The sequence below is a fragment of the Coccinella septempunctata genome, chromosome 2 (genome assembly GCF_907165205.1).
Source record: "Coccinella septempunctata chromosome 2, icCocSept1.1, whole genome shotgun sequence".
Taxonomy (NCBI): domain Eukaryota; kingdom Metazoa; phylum Arthropoda; class Insecta; order Coleoptera; family Coccinellidae; genus Coccinella; species Coccinella septempunctata.
In genome coordinates, this window is record NC_058190.1 from 40,744,730 (window position 1) to 40,769,853 (window position 25,124).

Sequence of the window (25,124 nt, forward strand, 5' to 3'; positions counted from 1 at the left end):
GATTCATTCATCTGACCAAAACGTAAAGGGGTTTCCTTAATTTGACAGTTTGAAGATGAAAACAATGCATTTTTTTGAAATATATCTCTTCCTGTACCTCTAATCGTTTCTGTATCCATTATGAAAGTAAGTGTAGCTAATAAAATTCTATACAACTTTCGTCTGAAGCAATTTTACATACTCTCAACCGTTCTCAAGTTAGAAGCCGATGAGGGCGAGGAGCTTAGCCACACATGCGAAAGGCCAAGGTCGATGTAGAAACCTAGTATAATGTACATATATCGCCACATATCTCAAAAAATGTTCAAACCTAGAGAAAATAGCTTCGCACAAAATTTGTAGAGAATATTATGCTCTACAACTTTTATAATGAATGCGAAAACAATTTGAAGCCCAGGAGAGGAGATAATTCAAAAAAAACGTATTTTGTGACCTTTATGGCCAATTTTTATTCTTTCGGCTTGCTGAAACTGTCAGATTATATTTTTTGTTATTCTTGAATCAGTAGCTTCAAAATAAGAAAAAAAAGCCATCGAGGTCGAAAATGTACAAGTGACGTTTTTTCTTTCAGGTTTGGCGCCCTCCCAAACAATTGTCGTCTCGCTTGAATTATCAGACTAAGAGAATGTATACTTTTCAACATATTCACATATATCTGACACACTCAAGTATATACAGGGTGCGCAAAATTGGTGATACCTGATCTACAACATTTTTTTACTATTCAGACAGGCTCTCCTAGACACTTTCCCTATATGCAGGTCTACTTTTTGATAGAGGTACTCTACAGGGTCCAAGTCAGGTTTTTTCAAAGATTTTCCCTTTTGTGCAGTGAAAATTTCGCAGACTTTTGTTCACCCAAACAAAGAAGTGCACTTCTTATTGTACTCAAGCTTTAACGCCACCAGCATCCCCATCATGGTGGCAGGAATCGATAAATCGATATTATTAATGAATTATATTCATTTGGTCTTCTTTTTTAGTGCAGCGGGCTATTTCCTATAAGGGACCAGCAGGATTGGAGTAGGGACACGTAATGACAAGCATTAACAGCTCGAGAATCCAGATTACTTCTTGTATTGATTCAGAGGAAAATTTCCTATCGAACTATTTTACTAAGTAGCTTGAGAGATGTATGAATCGCCAGTTCTGGACCAACAAAAGCTGAGCAAGTATCCGCTTAGCCAATTCAACTGCCCTCACAATGCCAGGAACCTCTTCCTCAGTCAAGGTGTAGGTTCATCTTAGCTCTAATAGTAGGTAAGCATAATCATACCATACAGTCTGAAGTCATACTTATACGAATTCGCCCAGTCCAATGGTTCCAAAGTCATTTCTTCGTACTATGTGGAGTTTTTCTACATGCTGATCTTTGTGTGGTTTTCCTTTTTTGTAATTTAAAATCCTAGAATTTTCGTTAACGATATATACATATTCATATTATCCTGTTTCTCCATACCGAAGTACCCCTCAGAAGCTCCGTAAGCTTGTGCGAGTTCGGAGAATCAGTTGAGTTCTGTGTAGACTTTGTTACTGTGTCCTTACGCCACCTTAGGCACAGCACCCAACAGTGAATGGTGGCCCGTACCCATATGAACTAGAAAATTCCTTCTCTAGCCCGGGATCGAACTCAGTACCTTGCGGTTGCGAATTACTGAGCCGACGCTTCTAACCCCCAAGCTACAGACGCTAGCTATCCAAGTTTATTCTTCAAATGAGCACCTTGATGCTACGTGCCAACCCCCCCACCAAAAAGCCCAATACCAATTACGAATACCTCCCGCGAAAAACACCAATTATTGCCCAACGAACCGAACATTATTCTAAAGCAACAAACGCACCAAAGAATCCCCTTGTAATCTCTCCCCTGTGATCGCCAATTTAGTTCTTATATGCAAACAATTTCCGATTCGGACCCCTCTCATAATTAATTGCCGTACTTATAGCCGGTAGCCCCAAGCCTTCGCAACGCCTCCGGCTTCCGCGGTCAAGGTAAAAAAAGACAGGGGAACCCTCCACGACCGTGATAAGGGAGACGAGGGGGAGTTTGCAATTGTAATTTCGGGACTATCGTTAATCTAGGGATTAACTCAGGCTCGTCAGATAAGCACTCAGTGTGCGATGTTGGGTCTGAGGCGGAGACCCTTGCAGGGAATATTATGGACTCTCACTCAATTCTGGACTTGGATTTCGCCTTTGCGACGCTTATTTATGGCCGTCGCATTAGTTTGGGAGATTGCGAGGATGGCTCGGAGATGCGTGACGTTCGGATGGTCGTGGTTTCCGGGAACAGCTGTTCTTACACTGTTGAATGCGTCAATGTACACGGAATGGAGCCGGGGTGGTTTTATTGGGGTTCGGGAGGAAGTTGAACCGTTTTCGCTGACAAATTCCCGACCTAGAATATCACGGTGGGAAAATAATACAATGGGAATTCGACTAAACTGGATACGATTATGCGTAAGTTCCGTTTAGTAGGTCGAGGGTTTTCCTTTTTTTAATAGAGCACCGTTTCGCCTAGAAGAATAAGAAAATAAATAAAAAATGATGCTGAAAGAGATCGCCTATAACCTATACAGGTTAAAATTTGCATGTTTGGGTTTCCGCCAATGAACTATCACTCAGAAATATTTCAAATCTTTGCAACTTCTGAATGGCACACCCAGTATATCCCTCAAAATGAATAGCTGGAACAGTTATATCAACATATTCGAAAAACTCAAAATAAAATACTTAAATCAAAACTATTCAGTACCTACTTGATATAAAAAAAATATAAAACTACTCAACAAAATTAAAGACAAGCTCAAAAATTACGATAACAGGACAAATAATTCGCAATCCTCAGAAAAAATGCTGATTAGGATCAGAAAAATGTTCGAATGCATATTGCAGTTTAATATAATGAAAGATCGGAGTGTTGTTCTTGAATATCTCCTAAACCAGTCGGTTAAGTGCAAATAATTTCATTCACCTACAGGGTGAGTCTTTGACTAGTACAAATATTACAACAGTAGATTCTTGAGGTCAAAAGAAACACTTTTTGCCTCTACCATTTTTTTCCGAATAGGTTCGGTTTAAAATATACAGGCTGTTGAAAAATCATAAATAATGTTATTTGTAGTTCTATATCACAAAGGGTTTTATCGAATGAAATGAATTTCGGAATACAATTTTTCATTTATTTGATGAATCTTTTTGGAACACAAGATATCACCCACGTCTTCCATTACGTACCATAAAAATATCAAAAATTCAAAGAACCCAAGTCTTGAAACTAAGTTGGACGCTATCTAATGAATATTTGAACCGTTCAATTCGGCATCACGGATTCTGGAAGCTAAACTACAGAGTGTTTCGAAATCACGACCTCAATCTGAAGACCAAGACAGCTGTTTAAAAGCAGTGGTCCTCCCAACGCTTCTTTACGAAAGCGAAAGCTGAAAGCCCTACAGGCGACATATTACAGCTTGAACAAACGCAACAACATCATCTAAGACAAATAATGCTCATCAGATGGTTCCACAAAGTTTCGAATGCAGAAGTCTTGCAGCGCGCGAGTTGTATAACAATTGAGACTCAAGTAACGAGGGCCCGACTCAGATGGAGCGGCCACATTCTGAGGATGCAAGTAACAAGACTCCCCAAAATAGCTCGGTATGGCGAATTGTCAAAGAGAGCTCGGAAACCAGGCGTCCAGTATTAGCGGTTTGAGGATATACTGCATCAATCCCTAAAATCAGTTAATGCCAATCATAACTGGGAACAATTATAGCGTTAGACAGATAACAGTGGAGTTCTTTGGTCCACAGTTATAATGGAGACTCGAGAAGAATACAGCTGCGGCCAGATCTGGTTGGGGACTATCCATGCCCGGAGTGTGGAAGGATCTGTAGGTCATGGTTGGGTCCCTTCAGTCACAGGAGGGCACACAGTAGCAAGTAGCCCTAAGAAAATATAAGTTTGATCGCACCGATAGTTTTGTTTTTGAGTCTTTTTGTAGATTTATTATCGGTAACGAGATAAAGCAATTAATGAATAAATTTGAAAGTTTCATAAATAAGAAGTTTTCTTCATATTGCGACGTTCGCCGTTCGAGTAATTCAATGTTCAAAAATTGAAAAGTATCCGTGAAAAATTGGGTACAGTTGGCTGAATACCACATCCACAGATCCACAGATGTGTAGTGCCACAGATTTAGCTAGTTATTCTGAAGGTAATTTTGTTTTCAAGGGTAAGACAGCTCATTATGAAAAGTCAAAACTTAATCTTTTTATCAGGGCCGAATCGGAAGAAATGGTATGGGAAAAGTTTCTTTGCCCTCAGAATTCTACTGTTAAAATATTTGTAATAGTCGAAGACTCACCCTTCATAAAAATAATCTTCATTTAATTTCGAACAAAAATGGTCCTATCTATCATCTTGCTCAAGTGAACGGTTCTAGAGTTGCAGGAGTTGTGAAATTATATTTTTCATTTAGAATTGCCTTCTCTGTTTTGTGATATCAAATTTTGACGGACGGTGGTATGTTAGTAGTTAGCCCTTGGAAAAACGACAATTTCACCACCTTTGCAAAGAACGCTGCGTTTAAGGGAAAAGAGGCTTCCACAGATCCAGGCCTTAAAACGGTACCATACGTACAATAGTACGGAGAAATAGAATAAAATAGAGCATTATCTAGATCTAGAACCGATCATTGTAGCAAGCTTATGTGAAGGATCACTTTTGTTCATAATATAATGTAGATTATTTTCATATAAAATACTATTTGCGCTTAGCCGTATATGTAGTTTTCGAGATATTCAAGAAAAAACACTGATAAATATCAACTTCCACCCCCTCTAAAAACCCAACGCTCCAAGTGTTGAGGCTTTCTACCCAATAATTTATGGGCTGTGTAACTACACCAATTTCGAGTTGGATTTTCACTTTCATTTTGGAGTGGGCTTTAGAGCATTATTTGGACTTATTCAACTGTAAGAGAGTACATAATCAACCGGTTATTTGAGTTTTTCTCCGGCAATAATGCATACAGGGTGTCATATATTTCAGGGGGTTTTTTAAAGGTCAAAGTATGAAGAAAACTTGGGCCTAAAATGCATTCCACGGGCGCTACAGCCCCATCAACATGATCTCCAAATGCCAATGCTACAAATGGACTACTGTGTGCAATAATAGCACCGGCGACTCAGAGTAAACGTTGCGATTTTTCCGTAATTCGACTTTTTTCGGAGTTTCGATAGGCAAATCCACTGCACGGTCCACCTGACTGATCCCGGTTAATCTGGGCCTTTTTTTCTCCTTCTGTCATGTCGGAGGTAGTCGTGGCGTCGTGTGTATAAAAGCTGAACGTTTTAATCCCCTTTCCTTTCCCCTTTCACCCTCGCAACACGGAATCGATTTGCTAAATCGCATTATTCGAAATGGCGGGATGTTTCTGGATAAATTCGTTCGGTAGGATTAGGTTAGTAGAATAGATTAGCGCCCTCTCGTTCTTGGAAGTTTCCATTTCCACGGAAAGGGGTGGATATCCCGAAGTTGGCGCGTTACCGATGAGAGTCAATAAGGGACGCTTAACATTCAGGAGTCGGTATTGTTTCGATTGCGGCTCATCCTCTCTGTCTTATTAAAAAGTAGGATGGAGTCTTAAGAAACCGAGTTTTCGCTCTTTAGCGAGGGATAACGGTGGAATTAAGGAGTTAGCTTCTCTCGATGCTCAACTGGGAAGAGCTGGTCCCTGATTCTACTATTGTGAACTAATAACGAGATAGAGAAAGAAGGAGTGGAGTATTGAAGGTGTGCACGTGTCACATTGAAAATTAAGCCGAGATTTTTTCTAGTAGATCAAAGTTTGGGAAAATTGCCTAGTCCAGTCAATTTCGTTCTTGAGGGTGACATTTTTTCAAATAAAAGCCATCATATCATTTCATCCCTTTGCACTGCAAACCCAACCCCTGAAATTCAAATAGCGAAGATGAGTCGTAATATATGTCGTTGATGGGGTCCTCTTCTTATGAATATGACGGTAAACATTCTTTCGACAAAATTGTGTTACAAACAAAATTCTGCAAGCAGAAAATGCTTAGGTTTCATTTTGAAAAATTTGGATTCCAAGCCTAATATTGTGTAAACAGGGTGAGTCATTGACTAGTACAAATATTTGAACAGTAGCTTCTTGAGGTCAATAAACACTTTTTTCTTTACCATCTTTTCCGAATCCGCTCGGTGTGAAAGATACAGGCTGTTGAAAAACGATAAAAATGTTATTTTTAGTTCTATCTCACAAACGGTTTTATCGAATAAAATGATATTCGGAATATAGTTTTTCATTTATTTGATTAATCTTTTTCGAACACAATATATTACCCATGTCTTTCAGTTTTCTTATTATGACCATTACGTACCATAAAAATACCAACAATTCAAAGAACCCAACTCCTGAAACTAAGTTGGACGCTATCTAATGAATATTTGAATATTTTGTAAAATAAAAGTAGGTATCCCTCATGTTTTCTCATATAATGAGTCGTTTTCGAGTAATTTGATGTTCCAAAATTGAACAGTATTTGTGAAATTTGAAAAATTGGGTACTTTGGGCTGAATACAACTCTGATTAAAAGATCTATCAAGATTTAGCTAGTTATTCTGAAGGTAATTTCGTTTTTCCAGGGGTAGCACAGCTCATTAGGAAAACTTAAAATGGCTATATCTTTTTATCAGGCCCGAATCGGAAAAATTGAATATTGAAATAGTAATGAACATAACTTTCTCAAAATTAGATTCATTAATCAAAGTTCTTAGTAAAGTCAAATATTATTCAATTTTACACCAAAAAGATATTCTAGGTCAAACTCGATACTGTGTACCGTTTTCTTAATATTTCTATTTGAAAATCATGAAGTAATAATGAACCTATGCTGGTATAAGGTGACGATAAGATTATTAACTATTATTATTTTTATTTTTTTTTTCTTCAACTCATCTTGAATACGGATGGCGTTACAAAATTATTTTACTAAACAAACCCCAATTACGAGGATGTAATGATATCTAGTTAGCCTAGACCAGTTCCATGCATAAAAAAAATATTGCGTTACCATAGCAACGAACAATAATTCATTAGAAGTGTCAGTGTGAAGTATGAGGTCCAAAAAGTAAACCAGAGTTACGCAATAAATTAAAAGAAAGAAGATGTCCACCGACATTGTGAAAATCGAAAAATTGGAGTATCGAGCCATCATCAAGTACCCATATTTAAAAGCGATAATATAAGAGGTAAGCAGATTTACGAAGATATGATTAATACCCTTGGTGTTCAATGTCATTCGTATGCGACCGTGAAAAATTGGACTGCATTTTCCATTGAAGATGATGACCGATCGGGAAGGCCAGTTTCTGTGTTAGTCCCGAAAATATCAATGCAGTTCATGACATGATTTTATCAGACCGTCGAATTGGGCTAAAACGGATATCTGAAGCACTGAATATTTCATACGAACGCGTTCATCATATAGTTCACGATTATTTGGACATGAGAAAAATTCCTGCAAAATGGATTCCAAAATGTTTGAATGTTGACCAAAAACGAGCAAGGGTAGAAGCATCGCGTTTGATCTGTGCTCGATTTGAAAACGATGTAGACTTCTCAAACCGAATTGTTACTATGACTTGGGTACATTTCTACGATCCAGAAACAATAAAGCAACAATGCTTTGTCGACACACTGGTTCTCCAAGACCAAGACAAGTTTCGTGTCCAAAAATCTGCTGGAAAAATTCTTGCTTCAGTTTTTTGGGAGTGCCATGGAGTAATCACGATTGATTTTTTGGATAAGGGTAGAACAATAATCAGAGATTACTATTGGATATTACTGACCACTCTACGGGAAAAAAATTAAAGAGAAAAGACGCGGAAAACTATCTAAAGGTGTTTGGTTTCTACAGGACAACGCCCCTGCACACAAATCTCATGTTGCCATACAAAAAATTCGTGATTTAGGGTTTGAATCACTAGAATACCCCCCTTATTCACCAGATTTGGCTCCATCCGACTCTAATCTCTTTCCTCAACTGAAAAAATTTTTTAAAGGTAGGTAATAAAAGTTGTGAAGGTCTGGTTTGCAGAGCAAGATGAAACATTTTTTTTGAAAGATCTAGAGACTTTGCAGGTTCACTGTTATGAATGTATCCAATCAAGAGGAGAATATGTTGAGTGATAAAATATTTTGGCAGTGAAATTTTGTTTAGTTTTATATTAGGCTAACAATTTTTCAATATATCCTCGTATTTTTCTACCTATTCTAGAGACGAGGGTCACCTTTTTGTGAAACATCCTGTATGAAAAGGATATCACTCGTTCTTAGGTTTCAGAAAAAAAAAACAGTTGATAATAGAATCAACCATGGTAGGATTTTAAGTTTCCACAATCCATGGTTATACAGTATTGTATTAAGAAGCAACATTCCAGACTCCGAAGTCAAATATTCCAGATAGAGTTGAATTTATGGTACATATACACTTTGCATGTATTAAAACTTCTGAATTTATAACTTATTATTTGTGTTCTTTGCCGAAAAGTCAATAGGACAAAGTTGGAAGGAAAAACTCACGTTGTGGAACCAGGAAAGTTTGTAGACTTTGGGATTTGCTCTTATGTTGCACTCGAAGTAGACGTCGTCGCCTTCTTTGATGTCCCCTGGATTCAGCGTCGATCCCATTTTCAGATTCACAACCGGAACATCTATAAATATATTCCTATGAAAATGTATGTCGTATTTGCTAACTTTTCTTTCAGAATATCTCAGGGAGCAGAAAATTCGTGGCTGTTTAATCATAATAAAATTCGGTATGTGGAGGAGCTAGTGGAGGAGTTATTTCATATTCGGTAGATATCGGTGTATGGATAGGAAGAATATTGGCGGAGCTGGTGACAGCATTCAACAAAATACACTGCTCAAAAATTGTAGTGGATAATTTGCGTACCTACATGTAAAAATATACAGGTGTTTTCAAAGGTGAGGCTTTTTTTTTGACAGAAGGTTGAACTCATCAAAATAAGTTGTTCAACCGAAAATTGTCTATATAAAATATCCAAGATGGCTGAGATACAACCCCTAGAATTTCGACAAAATTTCATTGAAAAAACAAAAAATAAACATATGGCTGGACAATGAATGGTTCAGTACCAAGTTCATCGGATTAGATGCACCAGGTCACTTTTGAGAGAATCAATTGTTGCATCGAGCTATTTGGGGTGGAAAAAAATGATGAAAATCGAGGCAGTTTCTTGAAAGTGCTTATTTTAGTTATGTCCAAAAAGTGCTATGATGTTCCCCATTTTATCCCATTTTTACGACTATTGTTGAAATTTTCGAACAAGAAAATTGTGATGCCCATTGTGAAAAAATTCGTGAATAATTTAGACGAATTTTAGTGGTGAGATTTTGAAGTATTATTCTATTTTTTACACTTGCGTCCTAAGTCTCTTTTGTCAGTTGGTATCGAAATGAGCTAATTCATAAAATCGTGTTAGTTACTAAAAAATAATGACATTAATTCGGAAATCCTAAGTTTCCGTTTTCATTATTACGTAAATATCGAACGAGCCAATATCTTAAACGAAACCACATAGTCGAATCAGGAGATAAGTTTTTTCCCACTGCTTTGCGATAATTCAGCTAACAAACGGTCTAGGGTCGTAGTAGGATCTATTTCAGTGATCAATTTCAATTTTTTTTCCAACTTTGTGATTTTGAAAATTTTGTATATGTGATTCTTGGTGAAACGCTTCATTTTGACCGCAGTTCTACCTTCTGTTGAAAAAGAAGCCTCACTTTCAGATACACCCTGTATAAAGAGAAATGAAAAAGGTTTGTATATACAAAGTATCCCAAATGCGATGATCACTGAGAGCATCTCAAGAACTATAAGACGTAGAGAGAAAATCTTCGACGACTCTCGATCCCTTTATTCGAAATTATTATAATAATTATATAATAAATAAATATTTTATATATAACTATAATTATGAGAAAGCAGATCATAAGAATTTTCGTTCATTCTCGAGTTACAGGGCGCTTCTGATTAATGACATTTGAAAAATTCATCAAAATTCATTTGTCAGGAATTTTCATGTTGCGTGTGATAATAGAAAATTAATCACCATTTCAGTGATATACAGGGGAGTCGGTGTGTTTTAAATGGAACAATGGGGTGAATCAGTCAATCTACAAAGAGGATACTCACAATGTACATTGAGTCGCCACCTATCTTCGAGGGCACTATCAGGAATTGAAGGATTTTCAGCTCGACATGTGAGGTATTTTCCATCATCTTCTATTACTGGGACGAAAGTGAGAGTGCTCAGTGTTTGGTTATTTTGTGATGTCACCTGAAAATAAAAGGATTGATTTTGGGAAAAATATTTGATGAAATATGTTCCACATCAATAAAATATGTGGAAAGTTTAAGGATTAGATTAAATTGTATTTCGTGTACCAACATCATAGGTAAATGCATATGCAGAGAGACAAAGGTTCAAAAAGAAGGTAAAATTAAAAATCCCTTGAACAACTCAAAAGACATGTAAATCTACCCTGATTCGGTATAACTACTCCATCACACTGGGGCATCATAAAACCGTTTAACTCTACAGCACTATAGTTCATGGCGAATAACAACTTGTCCAACTTTTCTTCAATTAAATGACTTGGTAAGCTACTTCAACTGTACGAAGTAATATAACGAATGAAGTTTATAACGAATACACACATTGTTCCTGATGTATTGTAATGGAAAAATTGATACATATCGTGATCTTATATTATGTCTATGTGCCATTAAGGATACAAATCCCGTATATGGATTCACGAGGAGAATTATGTTTGCAGCTCGAGTTGCAACCGTTAAATGTTGAAAAAAGTACTCCTGCCATAAAACGCTCTTGAAAATGAATATTTTCGTAACAGAATTGATCTTGTTATAAATGAGAGATGATCATCTCTCATGAATGAGTACTGCAGAGAAAATTTTCCAGTTTGTCCGCAATTCCTAACGAGAATTCATCATTCAACTCGCCCTGATAGAAGGTTTTCATTGTTCAATTCATCATCCTTGCAACACAGGAATACTGCAAATTATTTTTGATATCCATTACGATTCGGCTAGAAAAGAGTGGCCCTCGAGATGGATCTTTCATTACTGTCACTTCCAGATGTTTGCCGAATTAATCTTCAATTCGTTTCAAATCATTTCTCAGTCTGAGCGGTGCTAGACGGATGAATTAAGATTTGTCGATTTGTTCGGTGTGAAATTTTGAACCAAACTTCTGTTTTTCTATATAACTGTAGATAGAATGTTCCGTTTGATTATACAGCTGAATACGGACTTTTTTCGAGACTTTGCACCTTACAATGTTTTCGATTCCAAAAAGCGATACCACTGGAGGACCATTACTTAGTTTACGAAAAGGGTACTTGCACTGTTGAATTCGTACATGAGTGAAAAACTTACAGAAATCAACCTGTCATGATAGCCGAACAGGTTACGTCAACTATTGTCAGTACTAATACAGGGTGAGTCTTTGACTCGTGCAAATATCTCAACAGTAGATTCTTGAGGTCAAAAGAAACAATTTTTTTCCATACAATTTTTTCCGATTCGGCTCTGATAAAAAGATATAGCCATTTTAAGTTTTCATAATGAGCTGTGCCACCCCTGGAAAATTACCGTCAAAATATCTAGCAAAATCTGTGACACTAAACAGCTGTGGATCTTTTAAACAGAGTTGTATTTAGCCAAATTACTCAATTCTTCAAATTTTTCAGACACTTTTTAATTATTGAACATTTTTACTCGAAAACGGCATATTAAGTATACGAAAAAATACAAAGAATACTTTTATTTCAAGAAACGTTCAAATATTAATTGGAAATTCATCCACCTTAGTTTCAAGAGTTCGGTTCTTTAAATTTTTAGTATTCTTATACTACTTAATTGTCATAAGCGGAAAACTGTAAGACGTGGATGATATCTTGTTTCCGAAAAAGACTCATCAAATAAATGAAAAACTATATTCCGATATTCATTTCATTCGATGAAACCGTTTGTGAAAGAACTAAAAATAATTTTTTTTTAATAATTTTTCAACAGTCTTTGTTTTAAACCGAGCCGATTTGGAAAAAATGGTGAGGGCAAAAAATGTTTCTTTTGACCTCAAGAATCTACTGTTAAAATATTTATACGAGTCAAAGACTCACCCCATATATTTCAAGTTCCACGATTCTCCTCAGTTTTCAAGCCTCTTAGGCCTAATTTCACCAACAAACCTCAAAGAGGCCTTAAGTTCAATCATACTCATTTCAGTGATTCTTATAGACATCAGAGAGATAGGCAAGCCTTAACATGAAGCCTGCCTGGAATTCGGTGGCCAAACATGCTAAAATGGCTCATTATTGTCGGTGAGTAATCCATTATTGACCAAAATTATCCAGCTCTCTCGAGTTGTTTCCGCAGAAAAGCTTCTTCTTCTTCCTCCACATGTTGTAGGCCTTAGGCCTGTATTTTCCAATACCGTAGATTCGGGTGACTTGTGACCATTTTGAAATTCAACTTGTCATATTTCAAAAACGGTGACCTATTTTCATGTGAGAAAGAGATTCAAATATGCTAAATGACTCAGACTATTGATACGATATATACCATGCTTCAGAATTCGAAATAAATTTGAAAAACAATAAACTTTACTTGTCCCAAGTCACCCACTGAGTTGGGAGGCTTGGGATACAAGTTAAAATCCATTGGTTTCTCAACTCTCAAATGTAATAGGTGACTTGGGACGGTGTATAGTTTTTAAAAATTTGAATTTGTGATTATGTAGTTGAAATTCGGTAAGGAAATCAAATGATAAACGGCTATTAGAGCGAAAATAAATATATTGCAACTCAAATGTAAAAAAACTAAACAAAACAAGAGAATTTTGATTTCTTTCATTCTTTGGTGATTTCTTTGTGGAAATAACGTAAATAATAATATCCCGCGAAAACTCGGCATACTTCCTGCTGCCAATGCGCCGCTTGTATCTATTCGGCATTGTCCCAAGTCACCCTATGAAACAACAAAATAAATGAATGAGATCCGTGTTGCTGTTTGGTTTGTAAACAACCTTGTTTCATGACATATTTAATATCCCAATATCCCACGTATCCAGACAAAAAATTACACATGCACAAAGTGAAACACATGTACAGGACACTAGAAAATATAAGGGCCATAAAAAAACGCGCTTTTACTCTCCTGAATTCGTTAATTTTTCCCGTCAATTCAAACGCACTGGTCACGGCAAACTCAACAGGAATTAATCGTTAAACTACCCGAAAAGACGCTACACAATCTTATAAGTTTGTCCCTTTAGTCATAAATGGTAAGAAACAAAGAAATCTGCAAGGGGTGTAATTGTCCCAAGTTACAGGACTGTCCCAAATCACCCGAATCTACCGGTATTTAGTTCTCCTGAGGTATCGAAGACCACGACTTTATCCATCTTTATTCCGCAGAAAAACATGTAACGCTTCTTTCTATGATGCTCGTAACTAGAGTTGCGAGTGGTAGTAGACAATAGTGGTCACTGGCTGGTTTGGAAAAACGTGGTAGGCTTCACACTAGAGCAGACAGATGGCCATGGTTAGAATGATGTCTTTGAACTGAAGGCTGCGATTATTTTCGTTCATCATCATCTTTACACCTTGCAATTATACAATTGACCTGATAATTTTTTGGTGGCCGAGCTCATAAATCGTAATAAGATTGTGAAAACTAATAAAATAGGATTTACGTGTGAGATTAAGGTTCCCATGTTATTGTGGTAACTGTATTGTAGTCCTCACCAGCTGAATGCTGAGATAATTTCCGTACTCAGCACAAAAAGGACTTCCTTCTGAATCGATTCGTTTTCAATCAGCATCCGAATATCTGTAAAGGGCTTCAGTCCAAACAAGAGGGCGGTGAACAGCATATTATCTGGGATCACGAGGGCCAGGGATGAGATATGGTAGGGAGGATTAACATGCCGGGGACAAAGGAGCTAATCCCAAATTATTGTCCTGACGGAGGAATATTTATGATTATCGTTTTTCCAATTTCCGGGAATAAGAGGATCCTTATTTTTCGGCATTATTAGAGGGGATTTTTTTTATGAAATCACATTTATTAAATTGCTCGGACGTCAGTTTGCATTATCCCTTTCGGTATAAATAAGGGTCGGGTCCAGTGAATTATTCATCCTTTGTACCTTCCGGATCCAGGCCTGGCTAGTTTTTCTTGGTTCGATCCAGTCTTGGGTATGAGCAGCCATAAAGTTGCCTGCAGCTGAATGTCGTTTTCTTCATTTTTGGAGCCCTTTTAAATTATTCGGCTATACAGCAAAAAAATGTGATTCAGTGATTGCGGGAAGATACGTCAGGTTATGAGCGGGTTCAGGAATCTTCGCAAGAAGAATTTCTATATGAGTATGCTCCTGGCGCTGATGAGGAGAGTTATCAAGCTGTTCTCTTTATAATAATTTTTTTTATCTCACTTCACTGTAATGTGACAAAAATCCTTCTCCGGCATTTTAGTTTCAATTCATGAGTCATTATTCTGAAGTAAACTTCATTGAATACTGACTATTTTTTGTTTTCAGAGGCGTTTCTCATAGTATTTTAGACATGTAGGTACACCTGAATATCGTATATAACAGGGTGAGTCTTTGTCTCATACAAATATTGTAATAGTTGTTTCTTGAGGTTAAAAGAAACACTTTTTTCCTTTACTATTTTTTCCGAATGGGCTCGGCTTAGAAGATACAGGCTGATGGAAAACCATAAAAAAATGTTATTTCTACTTCTATCTCACAAACGATATTCATCGAATGAAATGAATTTCGGGATATAGTTTTTCCTTTATCTGGTGAATCTTTTTCGAATACAAGATATCACCCACGTCTTCCAGTTTTCTCATTATGACCATAACGTACCATAAAAATACCGAAAATTCAAAGAACCCAACTCTTCAAACTGAGTTGGACGCTATATAATGAAAAATTTGAGTGTGTTGGAAAATAAAAGTCCTCTTCATATTTTCTCGTATAATGCGCCGTTTCAGAGTCATGTTCAAAAATTAAAAAGCATCTGTGAAATTAAAAAATTGGGTACTTTGGCTGACTACAATTCTGTTAAAAAGATCCACAGATGTGTAGTGTCACAGATCTAGTTGGTTATTTTGAAGGGAATTTTGTTTCTCCAGGGAGGCACAGCTCATGAAGAAAACTTGAAATGGCTCTTCTTATTATTAGGGCCGAATCTGAAAAATGGTATAGGAAAAAAGTGATTCTTCTGTCCAGAATCTACTGTTGAAATATTTGTACGAGTCAAAGACTTACTATGTATAACAGTATACGTTACAAGAACTTGCACATGGAGACGTACAATGTACAAACCCAAGCGAGATATAAAATGATTGTGAACCTTGTAAATAACGGCCAGTAGATCTGTGGTTATATTTTGGCCGTTTTTGAATATAACGAAATAATCTTCTACATATCTCGCCTAATGTGAAATCATAGTTGATAATGGAGAGCAGATTATATTTTATAATGGAAAACCGATTTTACATTCGGCAAGATATACATGGTTAGAACTATTTAGAGGCTGACTATAGGAATAACGAAAACCGTTAAAAATAGAGGGTGGCTTAAATTAGAAAAAAGTAGTACACCAGTATAATCGCTATATAGAACTATGACTACACACCGAATTTCGTGTAGTTATCTCCAAAAACAAAGGAGTTATGAAGAAAAAAAATGATAATCTTGATTTTCAGTTTTTTTGAGATATCTCAGGAACCATCAGAGATATTTGGGAAGTGTTTACACCCACCCACTCATCCTTGAATAACGCAACTTTTTCGTAATTTAAGCTACCCTGTATATCTAACGGTTTTTGATATCCCTGTAGTCCCCCTCTAAATAGTTCTAACCATGTATAGATGACTGTTTTGTTATTTTGAAAAACGGTCGAAGAACACTCACAGATTTACTGACCGAGATCAACATAGTTCATATTAATGTCAAATTTATCACTGAATTGCAAGGAAACAACTTTTTGGATAGGATATGTTACAAACCACGAGTCGCCACTGGTATTTACAAAAGTTATGAAATAACAATATCGTCATTTTCGAAACACTTTCTCTGGATTAACTTATATTTTTTATTTGAAGGAATATATGATTGAATTATCTACTCAACAATATTCTCTCCTATAAAATAATAAAAGTTTAATGGATTGGACTAACTCAAATCAGACAGATTGGTCCTCTTTGTACTTCACAATTCAATAAAATAGAAAATATGTCAGATTACATATACACAAAGAGAAGCACCCCTAGACGTTTATTGAATTTTTCAAATCTTCCCGAATTTTTCTGACGTCCGTCATGCAACTACTGTTCGAATTGACGTCGCCATTTATAATTCAGCGAGTGCTCGGTATAAAATTCCTGTCTGCCAGAGGTGGATCAGATTAACTTTTTTGTACATACAGTTTTAAGCTTGTTCGGTTTTCATACGACCAATGATGAAATAATACTTGATATTGATTTCATGCATTGAAAAATTCATTCAATAATACTCAATACGAAGAACATGTTGAAAAATTATTCAATTTCGTGAAAGACCTCAACCATTTTTGATAAATTTCGACAGAATTCAATTATAATCATAATTGTTGTACACAACTTTTGGAAACTAGTTCGATAAAGATCAGAAATTTCTTGAGATAGATGAATAAATTGTATATTATTCAAAGGGCATATTATATAGGGTGTTACCAAAAAAGTGCGAAAGTTTTCAGAGGGCGATTCCTATGAATATTTTTTCAATTTTGTTGGGATCTCTCAAAGGGTTGGAACAAGCAACCTCTATTCAATTTTTATGGTTACTTTATGTGTTGATTTTCTTCACTTTCGAGGAAAACATAATAATGATTCTTTCTTACTTTTGACAGGGTGGGGTGTTGACAGACGCTCTTTAATTTTAGCCCCCTGAAAACTCTCCGCACGTATTTGGTACCCCTGTATGTATGATAGCTAAATAGACGAGGCAGAGTCAATTTTGGTAAATCATCTAAGTGAATAATAGCCATAATATGCGAGTAGAATATTTTACTTCATCCACCATTGTGGGAGATTTTTTCTAAAATATCTTATTATTATCATTTTAATATATCAATGATACTAAAAGCAGTATTCCTATGTTCGAAGGCTCCTGTATGTGATTCTGAATATTGAGTTTGAAAGACCAGTGATTAATGGCTCATAAATCACGAGTGGTTAATGAATGTTTGCTAGAAAATCAGTGAATAATGCGTCCACATTCGTCAAGAATAATCTAATCACTTCACTATCAACAATTTCGATTTCTGCGTCGAAATTCATAGAAACTTTCATAAGTGGGATCCTGATGGAAAGTCGGTGGAATGATAGAAAGGATGTACCTTCAAAATGGGGTAGATTCTTACTGCAAACGCTGCAGAATATTTCCGATGGGACTCCGATATTATCTCATAAATATTCAATTCAGTGCAACTTACAATCTTGGCCAGTTTCTTGACCGGTCTGCTGCCTCGCCACCACGTGATCACGGCGTCGGGACGCGATCCATACGTTCGACATTCCACTTCATATCGCTTATCTGCAGATACTTGACGCTCCTTTGTTAAAATGCTGACGCTCTGAGGCTTCACTGAAACGAATAGAATTTTTCTCATTTTCATCGATATCAAGGTTTTTGCATTCTAAACCTTATTATAATATGACCATAATTGAGGGGGGGTAGTGTCAATTTTAAAGGGACTGACAAAAACTACCTAAAATGATGAGCTTGAGCGAAACCGATGGGAGGAGGAAGTTAATTGGTTCTGGTAATTGCGACAATATTCACATAAAAGTTTCATCATTCAGTCAAAAAATAAAATATACAGGTGGACTAAAATAAAAAACTGAATTACATGAAAATAATTATTGGACAATTTATCAAAATTCAAATCTGCAATAAAAAAATCATGATGCCTTCTCCTTATTCATAACGTTCTACTGTTAAGGTTCCATAAAAGAAAATAGGTCCCACATTTTGCCATTGACTGATGCATACCGAACTCCAATTTTTTTTGGATGTTACAAGGATAGGTAATCAATCTTTTCAATTTTCTGATAACATGTCAATCTTTATGAAAATAAACTGATATCTTTCATTCAAAATCGTGTGGCATAAAATATGCCAGCTACTTGGGATAAAACCCGAACTGAGGTTCGTGGAGCTTCTGTCTTATTCTGCTATCATATTTTCATCATATAGCTGAATAACTATGAGGTTCTCTTCTTTGGTCGACCACTACTTTTTTTGCTTGCACATACCTGTTCCATAAACGCATAGCAAAACAGTACTTTCGAAAGATTGAGTCTTTCAGCAACATTGGGATATATATTGTAGTTGGGGAGCCGACGATGCTAAATCGGGATTTACTCGAGCGTCGTGGAGACCTAGTGGATTTTGAAGATTAGATGGTAGAAAAAAAACAAGGTTCTATGATGTATGCACTTTCAGCGGTGGGGAAAGCGTCTGCAGGATCTTAAAGATATAAAGAAAAATCGTCAGGTGTACATACTCGAGCGTGTCAGATTAAGATACTGTATATGCGTGTCTCTGATAATGAATTCATGCTTATCTGACAGTTTGCGCGGTGGGACTGGCCGTACGGAAGAGTTGAACATGGTAAAAAAAATTTTTTCCAGCGTGTCAGATTTTTGAAGGATATGTTAATTGGACCCAAAGGAAGCTACATTTTAAGGGACTCACAATTTAGACGTGACGCAAGGTCACAGCGGTCCTTTGAAAATTTGAAAAAAATCGTTACTTGTACATACTGAAGCGTGTCAGATTTTCATACACAATGTTAATCTCGGTGTTGTAGACGTGTTGAATCTGACACTAATCAAGAGGGGTGAAAATTAATCTTCCGAATATTTCCCTGCCTCTACCTCTAATCGTTTTTGTAATCATTATGAAAGTTGTAGATAATAAAATTTTACACAAGTTTTGTCTGAAGCCATTGTACTTACTCTTAACCGTTCTCGAGTTAGAGGGCGAGGAGCTTAGCCACACATGCGAAAGGGCAAGGTCAATGTAGAATCCCAGTCTAATTTACATTCATCCAATTGTCAAAATGCCAAGGTATTTCTATGAGGACAATTTCGAAACTAGTCACGAAAATTTTAGTGTTGTCTCTCACTGAACCTTAGAATGTACTATTTTCCAACGAGTGAATTTTTGCTTCAGCATGTATGCCTAAACACCTCGCCTTAATCGCCATATATCTCAAAAACGTTTGAACGTAGAAAAAATTGCTTGCGACAAAATTTGTAGAAAATGTTATGCTCTACAACTTTTATAATGAATGCGAAAAAGATTTGAAACCCAGGGGAGGGGATAATACAAAAAAACTGATTTTTGTGACCTTTATGGCCAAATTTTATTGTTACGGCTTTCCAAAACTGTCAGATTTGCGTTATTCTTGAATCATTAGCTTCAAAAAAAAACGCCACCGCGCTCTAGAATGTACACGTGAAGCTTTTTTTCCAACTTTGGCGCCCTCCCACACATTTTCGACACGCTTAAATTGTCAGATTAAGAGAATATATACTTTTCAACATGTAATTAACCACATATATCTTAATCTGACACGCTCAAGTATGTACAATGATCGTTTTTTTTTCACTATTCTGACAGGCTGTCCCAGACAATTCCCCCTATATACAGGTCTACTTTTTGGTAGAGGTACTCTACAGGGTCCAAGGTATCTCCCCGTATATTAATCTGACACGCTCGAGTAAATATCGAATTTCCCTCTTCGGCTCCCCAACTATTGGAAATGTCCCTGGAACATTAAAGAATATTTCCACTCTCCTTCTATTTTCTTCCCCATTTTGAAGTAGGATCCCAAAAAAATGCTTTTTACACGTTTCCTGATAATTTTAATTCAACAACAATCCAAAATGCTAACTTCTAACTCGACAGTTCACCTGGAAAATATTACAGCAAAAGCTAAGAATTACGTTCAAACACGAAATATCGACGTTCAAAATTCTATAGCCTACTTGGCGACAAATTTTTTTGAAACTTTTTTTTTGTATTGTAGGTAAGCACGAACAGAATGTCTGAAGAATCACGATTGTTAAAATCTCATGATAGTTGCTCTTGTGCAGTCAGTCGATATTGCATTGCCCAAAGAACCAGTGGGACTGAGTTTTTCCGCCATTTATAGTTTGAAGCAACTATTTCAAAATTTCATTGCCAGATTGCTCTCGTCTCACAGTTATGGTCATCGAAAAAAGAAACAAAATTGAGCTTCCGACGTTTCAGTAGTGAAACTTCATTGTACAGATAAACGAAATGTACGGAATCGATACCCTATTTGCGAAAATAAACATAGTTCATAGGAATAGAGGGAGTCTGTTTGCAGTTCGAATTCAATTTGGATACTTCGTATTAAGTCGGTAGTCGGGCTATCGCGGTTTGCCCTTGTGCTTCGATATCTGACGCAATATCGGGTAAAAGTTCGGTTCGTTTGAAGTTTCGTGCAGGTGATTGAGAGTGATTCCTTTTATGTGCCAGAATAGCCCGAAATCAATACGACCGATACAATTTTCGAATATTTCAGCCGGTTTCTAGTAAGTGGATGCGAAAATTGTAATTATCATGTTGTTTATGTGAGGCAGAATGAGGGTAGTATTATAAAACTATCAAGCTTCCTTTCTTTCAATACTGGAAGTAAAGAAATATTATATATTCCTAAGCATAAAACATCGAAGTTTTAAATGTCACCTAGATATCAGTGCATAAAAATTTTCAATCATCTTCCTCGTAACATTAAGACACTTAATGTAGCTAAGTTTAAGAAAGTTGTAAAAGCTCTTCTGATAAAGAATTGTTTTTATAGTGTACAGGTGTATTTTTCCGATAATTTAGAAAATGTATGATTATTTTGATCATCTTTATATGACTTGTCCTATACATACATTGTGATGTCTTAAAGGATCAATAAATTATCTTATCTATCTATCTATCTATCTACTGGTAGCTATGTTTCTTTATCATTTTTTCAAAATGTCTGTGTAATATTTGAAATATTCAGATGGGATGAATTGACGAAGAGAAGAATTAGGAAAATTTTCAGATAACACGATCGCTGGAAAAATATTCCCGCAAGAAAATGCACCTTTTCTTCATTGAAAAATGCATGATGCCGACTGAGTGCAAGGAAACGAAACTTCAGGATGTCACCTACAGAACGAAACTTTTCCCTCCCCCATACGAGCACAGTTCGCTGCTTGACGCCAAAAACAAATCATCAAGTTTCTTTGCTGCATGTTTCGAACTGATTGCCCTAAAGATAGTTCGAAGAAATGTGGTCAAAATTCGTTTTTGATCAGATATACAGGGTGAGTCTTTGTACGAATATTTTAAGAGTAGATTCTTGAGATCAAAAGAAAAACTTTATTCCTATAACTACCATTTTTTTCGATTCCACTTGAGAATTCGTCAAAAACGAACAGCAGCGCCGAGATGGATGAACTTCTCAGTTTTATAACTAAAAGAATTGCTCTTTCAGAATATGTATCACATTTAAATCTGCGATAATTATCGTGAAAGAAAAACTACTCGAACTGTGACCTTCGAAAAATTCCCAAAAAGTTGGGTTCAGTTAGAACTTCTTCAAGACCGAACGGTTGCGCCGAGTTGGGTGAACTTCTCAGATTTATTACTAGAAGAATTTCTCTATCAGAATATGCATCACATTTAAATCTGCGATAATTATCCTGAAAGAAAAACTACTCGGAATCTGACCTTCGAAAAATTCCCAAAAAGTTGGGTTCAGTTAAAACTTCCTCAAGACCGAACGGTTGCGCCGAGATGGGAGAACTTGTCAGATTTATAACAAGATTAATTGCTCTATCAGAATATGTATCACATTTAGATCTACGATGATTATCCCGCCAGAAAAACTACTCAAAAGCTGATCTTCGAAAATTCCCAAAAATTTGGGTTCAGTTTATCTATGATAATACACATATGTGGATCTTTGAAACAGAGTTGCAATCAGCCAAAGTACCCAACATTAAATTGCTCGAAAACGGCACATTATAGGAGAAAATATGAAGAATACTTTTATTTTATAAGAAGTTCAAATATCCATTAGATAGCGTCCAACTTTGTTTCAAGAATTGGGTATATTTTATTTGGTATTTTTATGGTACGTAATGGTCATAATGAGAAAACTGGAAGACGTATGTGATATCTTGTAATCGGAAAAGATTGATCAAATAAATTCAAAACAATATTCCGAAATTTATTTCATTCAATGAAACCGTTTGTGAGATAGAACTAAGAATACAAAATTTTCATGCTTTTTCAACAGCCTGTATTTTTTAAACCGAGCCCATTGGGAAAAAATGGCAAGGGAAAAAAGTATTGCCTTTGACCTCAAGAATCTACTGTTAAAATATTTGTACGAGTCAAAGACTCACTCTGTGTTTGTCCACGAGGAAATACTGCAGTTTGTTTCTACTACCAAACAAGATTATTCTCCAAAACGATATAATATCTTTCGTTCGATTGAACACATAGGACATAAGCTTTTTCTCCACCTATTCATAAAATAGTTATAAAATTCCATTTTGACTATAAATATAAAATGAGGGCAAAGAGGCCCATGTAATAGTTGGAATGTACTGTTTTTGATATATCTTTGTGTAAGAATTGCAAGCGATCAACTTTTGTACCACATCAGAATATTTTCATATTCCTACTTTTTGCACCTTTCTGTGAACTTATTCATCTGGGTGGAACCTCTTTTCATAAATTAGGTACCTTTCCATTGAATTAGCATGTGAGTATTGTCAAATAAGTTGGAATATTGAACCAAGAACTGTTTTTTTATGAAATATCAGGAAATTTTTGCACATAGGTATCTATCTGAAAACTTATCTTCACTACGAAAAATTCAATAAGACCCAGAAAATATTTGATTTAATATCTTCTAACTCAAAACAGATATCATGGATACTCACAATTTATATCTAACACAGCCACTCTTGTTTCGGGAGCTACTAAATTATTGTTGCTCGCCTGACATATGAAACGAGCATGAAGGTGTCTACGTTCGATGTGACGAAACGTCAAGTAGTTGACGGTGATTCCATCCGATCGTACTTCGAACGAGTCGTCTAGCAGGGAATTCTCCAGGAACCAGTTCACCCTGGGTCGAGGTCGTCCTGCAACAAAAGTTTAGGGGTTAGAATATTATAACAGCAGCAGACACGGGTATCGAAGAACGATGCTTTTCTGTTCATTCGATTGGTTGAGAGAGGAGATCACTTTGGATGTTGGACTTGTCTATTATTATCTATTATTATATCCCAATTAATGAATTCCATTCGAACGAGGGTTGATGCACTGGTCGTTTGGTTCATCGTATTCATTCTAATACCCTTCGGATACTTCGTAAATTTTCACTTGGAAAAGGACGATGTTTGATGAGGATTTTCCCAACATTTGAAGCTTCCTTCTGACATTAAAGCCATTATAAAGCTTCTCAAGGTGCCTACAGAATACTGTGACGTGACGTGGGACCACGTCATAATGCGCATGATTCTAAAATCTGACATACGATTTTGCGCACACACAAAACCCTATGTTAGATTTTTGAATTAGGCGCATTATGACGTGGTCCCATGTGTAAAAATTCTCTCAAAATTTTGACTAGTGAACGTGAAATAAGTGACGCATCAATATGTGCTTTTCTGATTTGAATTTGTCACAGTAGCATCTGCTCTTTGATACAGAGCTGAAAATAGTACGACCGTGAAATATGATGGAAAGAAAATTGTATTTTTCTTCAACTGTTTATTTTCAGATATTTCTACTATGAAATCCCTTTATGAACCATATTTCTTCGAACAACTCAATATTTTATAGATTCTAGCATGATATTTCCGAAGGGATATTTCGAACATATTATACAGGTATAAATTCCGAAAAATTATGAAACTATTACAAATGATCAATCGATTTGTTTTTTTTTCAGACATAGAGGAACTTCGAAATGGTTTATTGTCACTATACCGGATTACGAAAAAATCTAACTTATTCTTTCCACTGTTTTTTCCCAAACGATTATACAGGGTGTACCAAGTTCGATGAGTGCCTACTAGACGTTTCTGGAGAACTGGTCATATTTGAAAAATGAAAATTTGGATTATGATATTGTTTGAAATTCTGTACTGAGCTAAAATATTCTAAGAGCCTGAGCACTTCCGGTAATACAATTAGAGGAAATTTGTTCAAAAAACTTTTTTTTTCAATTTTTGGTTTCTGATATAATTGACTATCAAATGCTGAATACATTTTTGTTGAAACCGTTGTATTCATTCAATTAGTTATCAAAATATCGAAAAAACTGAAAAAAAAAGGGAGATATGCGTATTCAGTATTATGTTTACCATTCCTATTTTAAATTTTTTAAGCACAAACCGTTTTCACATTTTTGAAGTCGAAGAATGTGGAAATATTGTAAATTTCCTGAATTTTGACAAACTTGTCAAAGGGTGTTCCAAATGTTGTGTCCACATTCAAATCAAATTTGCCCATAACTTTCATTTTTCATGATTGGAGTCTGCAAAGAAAATCAATGGTAGTGTTCTAACACGTTAATGCTCCTTAAATTAATATTTCCTGAGATATTTAGGATCTTTTAAATTTATGTCATACGTAGAGTCAAAAATAAAATCCGCCTCATATTGATAATCTATGGTCACAGAAGATAAATTGTCCCAATAATTCACAAATGACAGATCTAATAATCTTATCTGAAATTTTTGTTTTATTCATTCAAATTCTGTATTTTGCGTTTTTTTTTTAATAAATGAATTCAGAAAAGAGGTCTGTCAGTTGTGGATTATTGGGAAAATTTATCTTCTATGACCATAGATTATTGATATGAAACAGATTTTATTATCTGTACTCTACCTACGACA

The 25,124-nt window shown here is 35.9% G+C and overlaps 1 protein-coding gene across 2 annotated transcripts in view; it reads right to left on the bottom strand.

Moving 5' to 3' along the window:
• The window catches only part of LOC123307604 (protein turtle), a 330,136-nt gene that overhangs the window by 90,779 nt on the left and 214,233 nt on the right, over positions 1-25,124 (bottom strand). For both annotated transcript variants that reach the window (XM_044889979.1, XM_044889978.1), the window contains exons 5-8: positions 23,160-23,363; positions 17,624-17,775; positions 10,245-10,389; positions 8,609-8,739 (exon numbers count right to left, since the gene is read on the bottom strand). In XM_044889979.1, the coding sequence (XP_044745914.1) occupies positions 8,609-8,739; positions 10,245-10,389; positions 17,624-17,775; positions 23,160-23,363 (632 nt within the window). The remainder of the gene's footprint in view (positions 1-8,608; positions 8,740-10,244; positions 10,390-17,623; positions 17,776-23,159; positions 23,364-25,124) is intronic.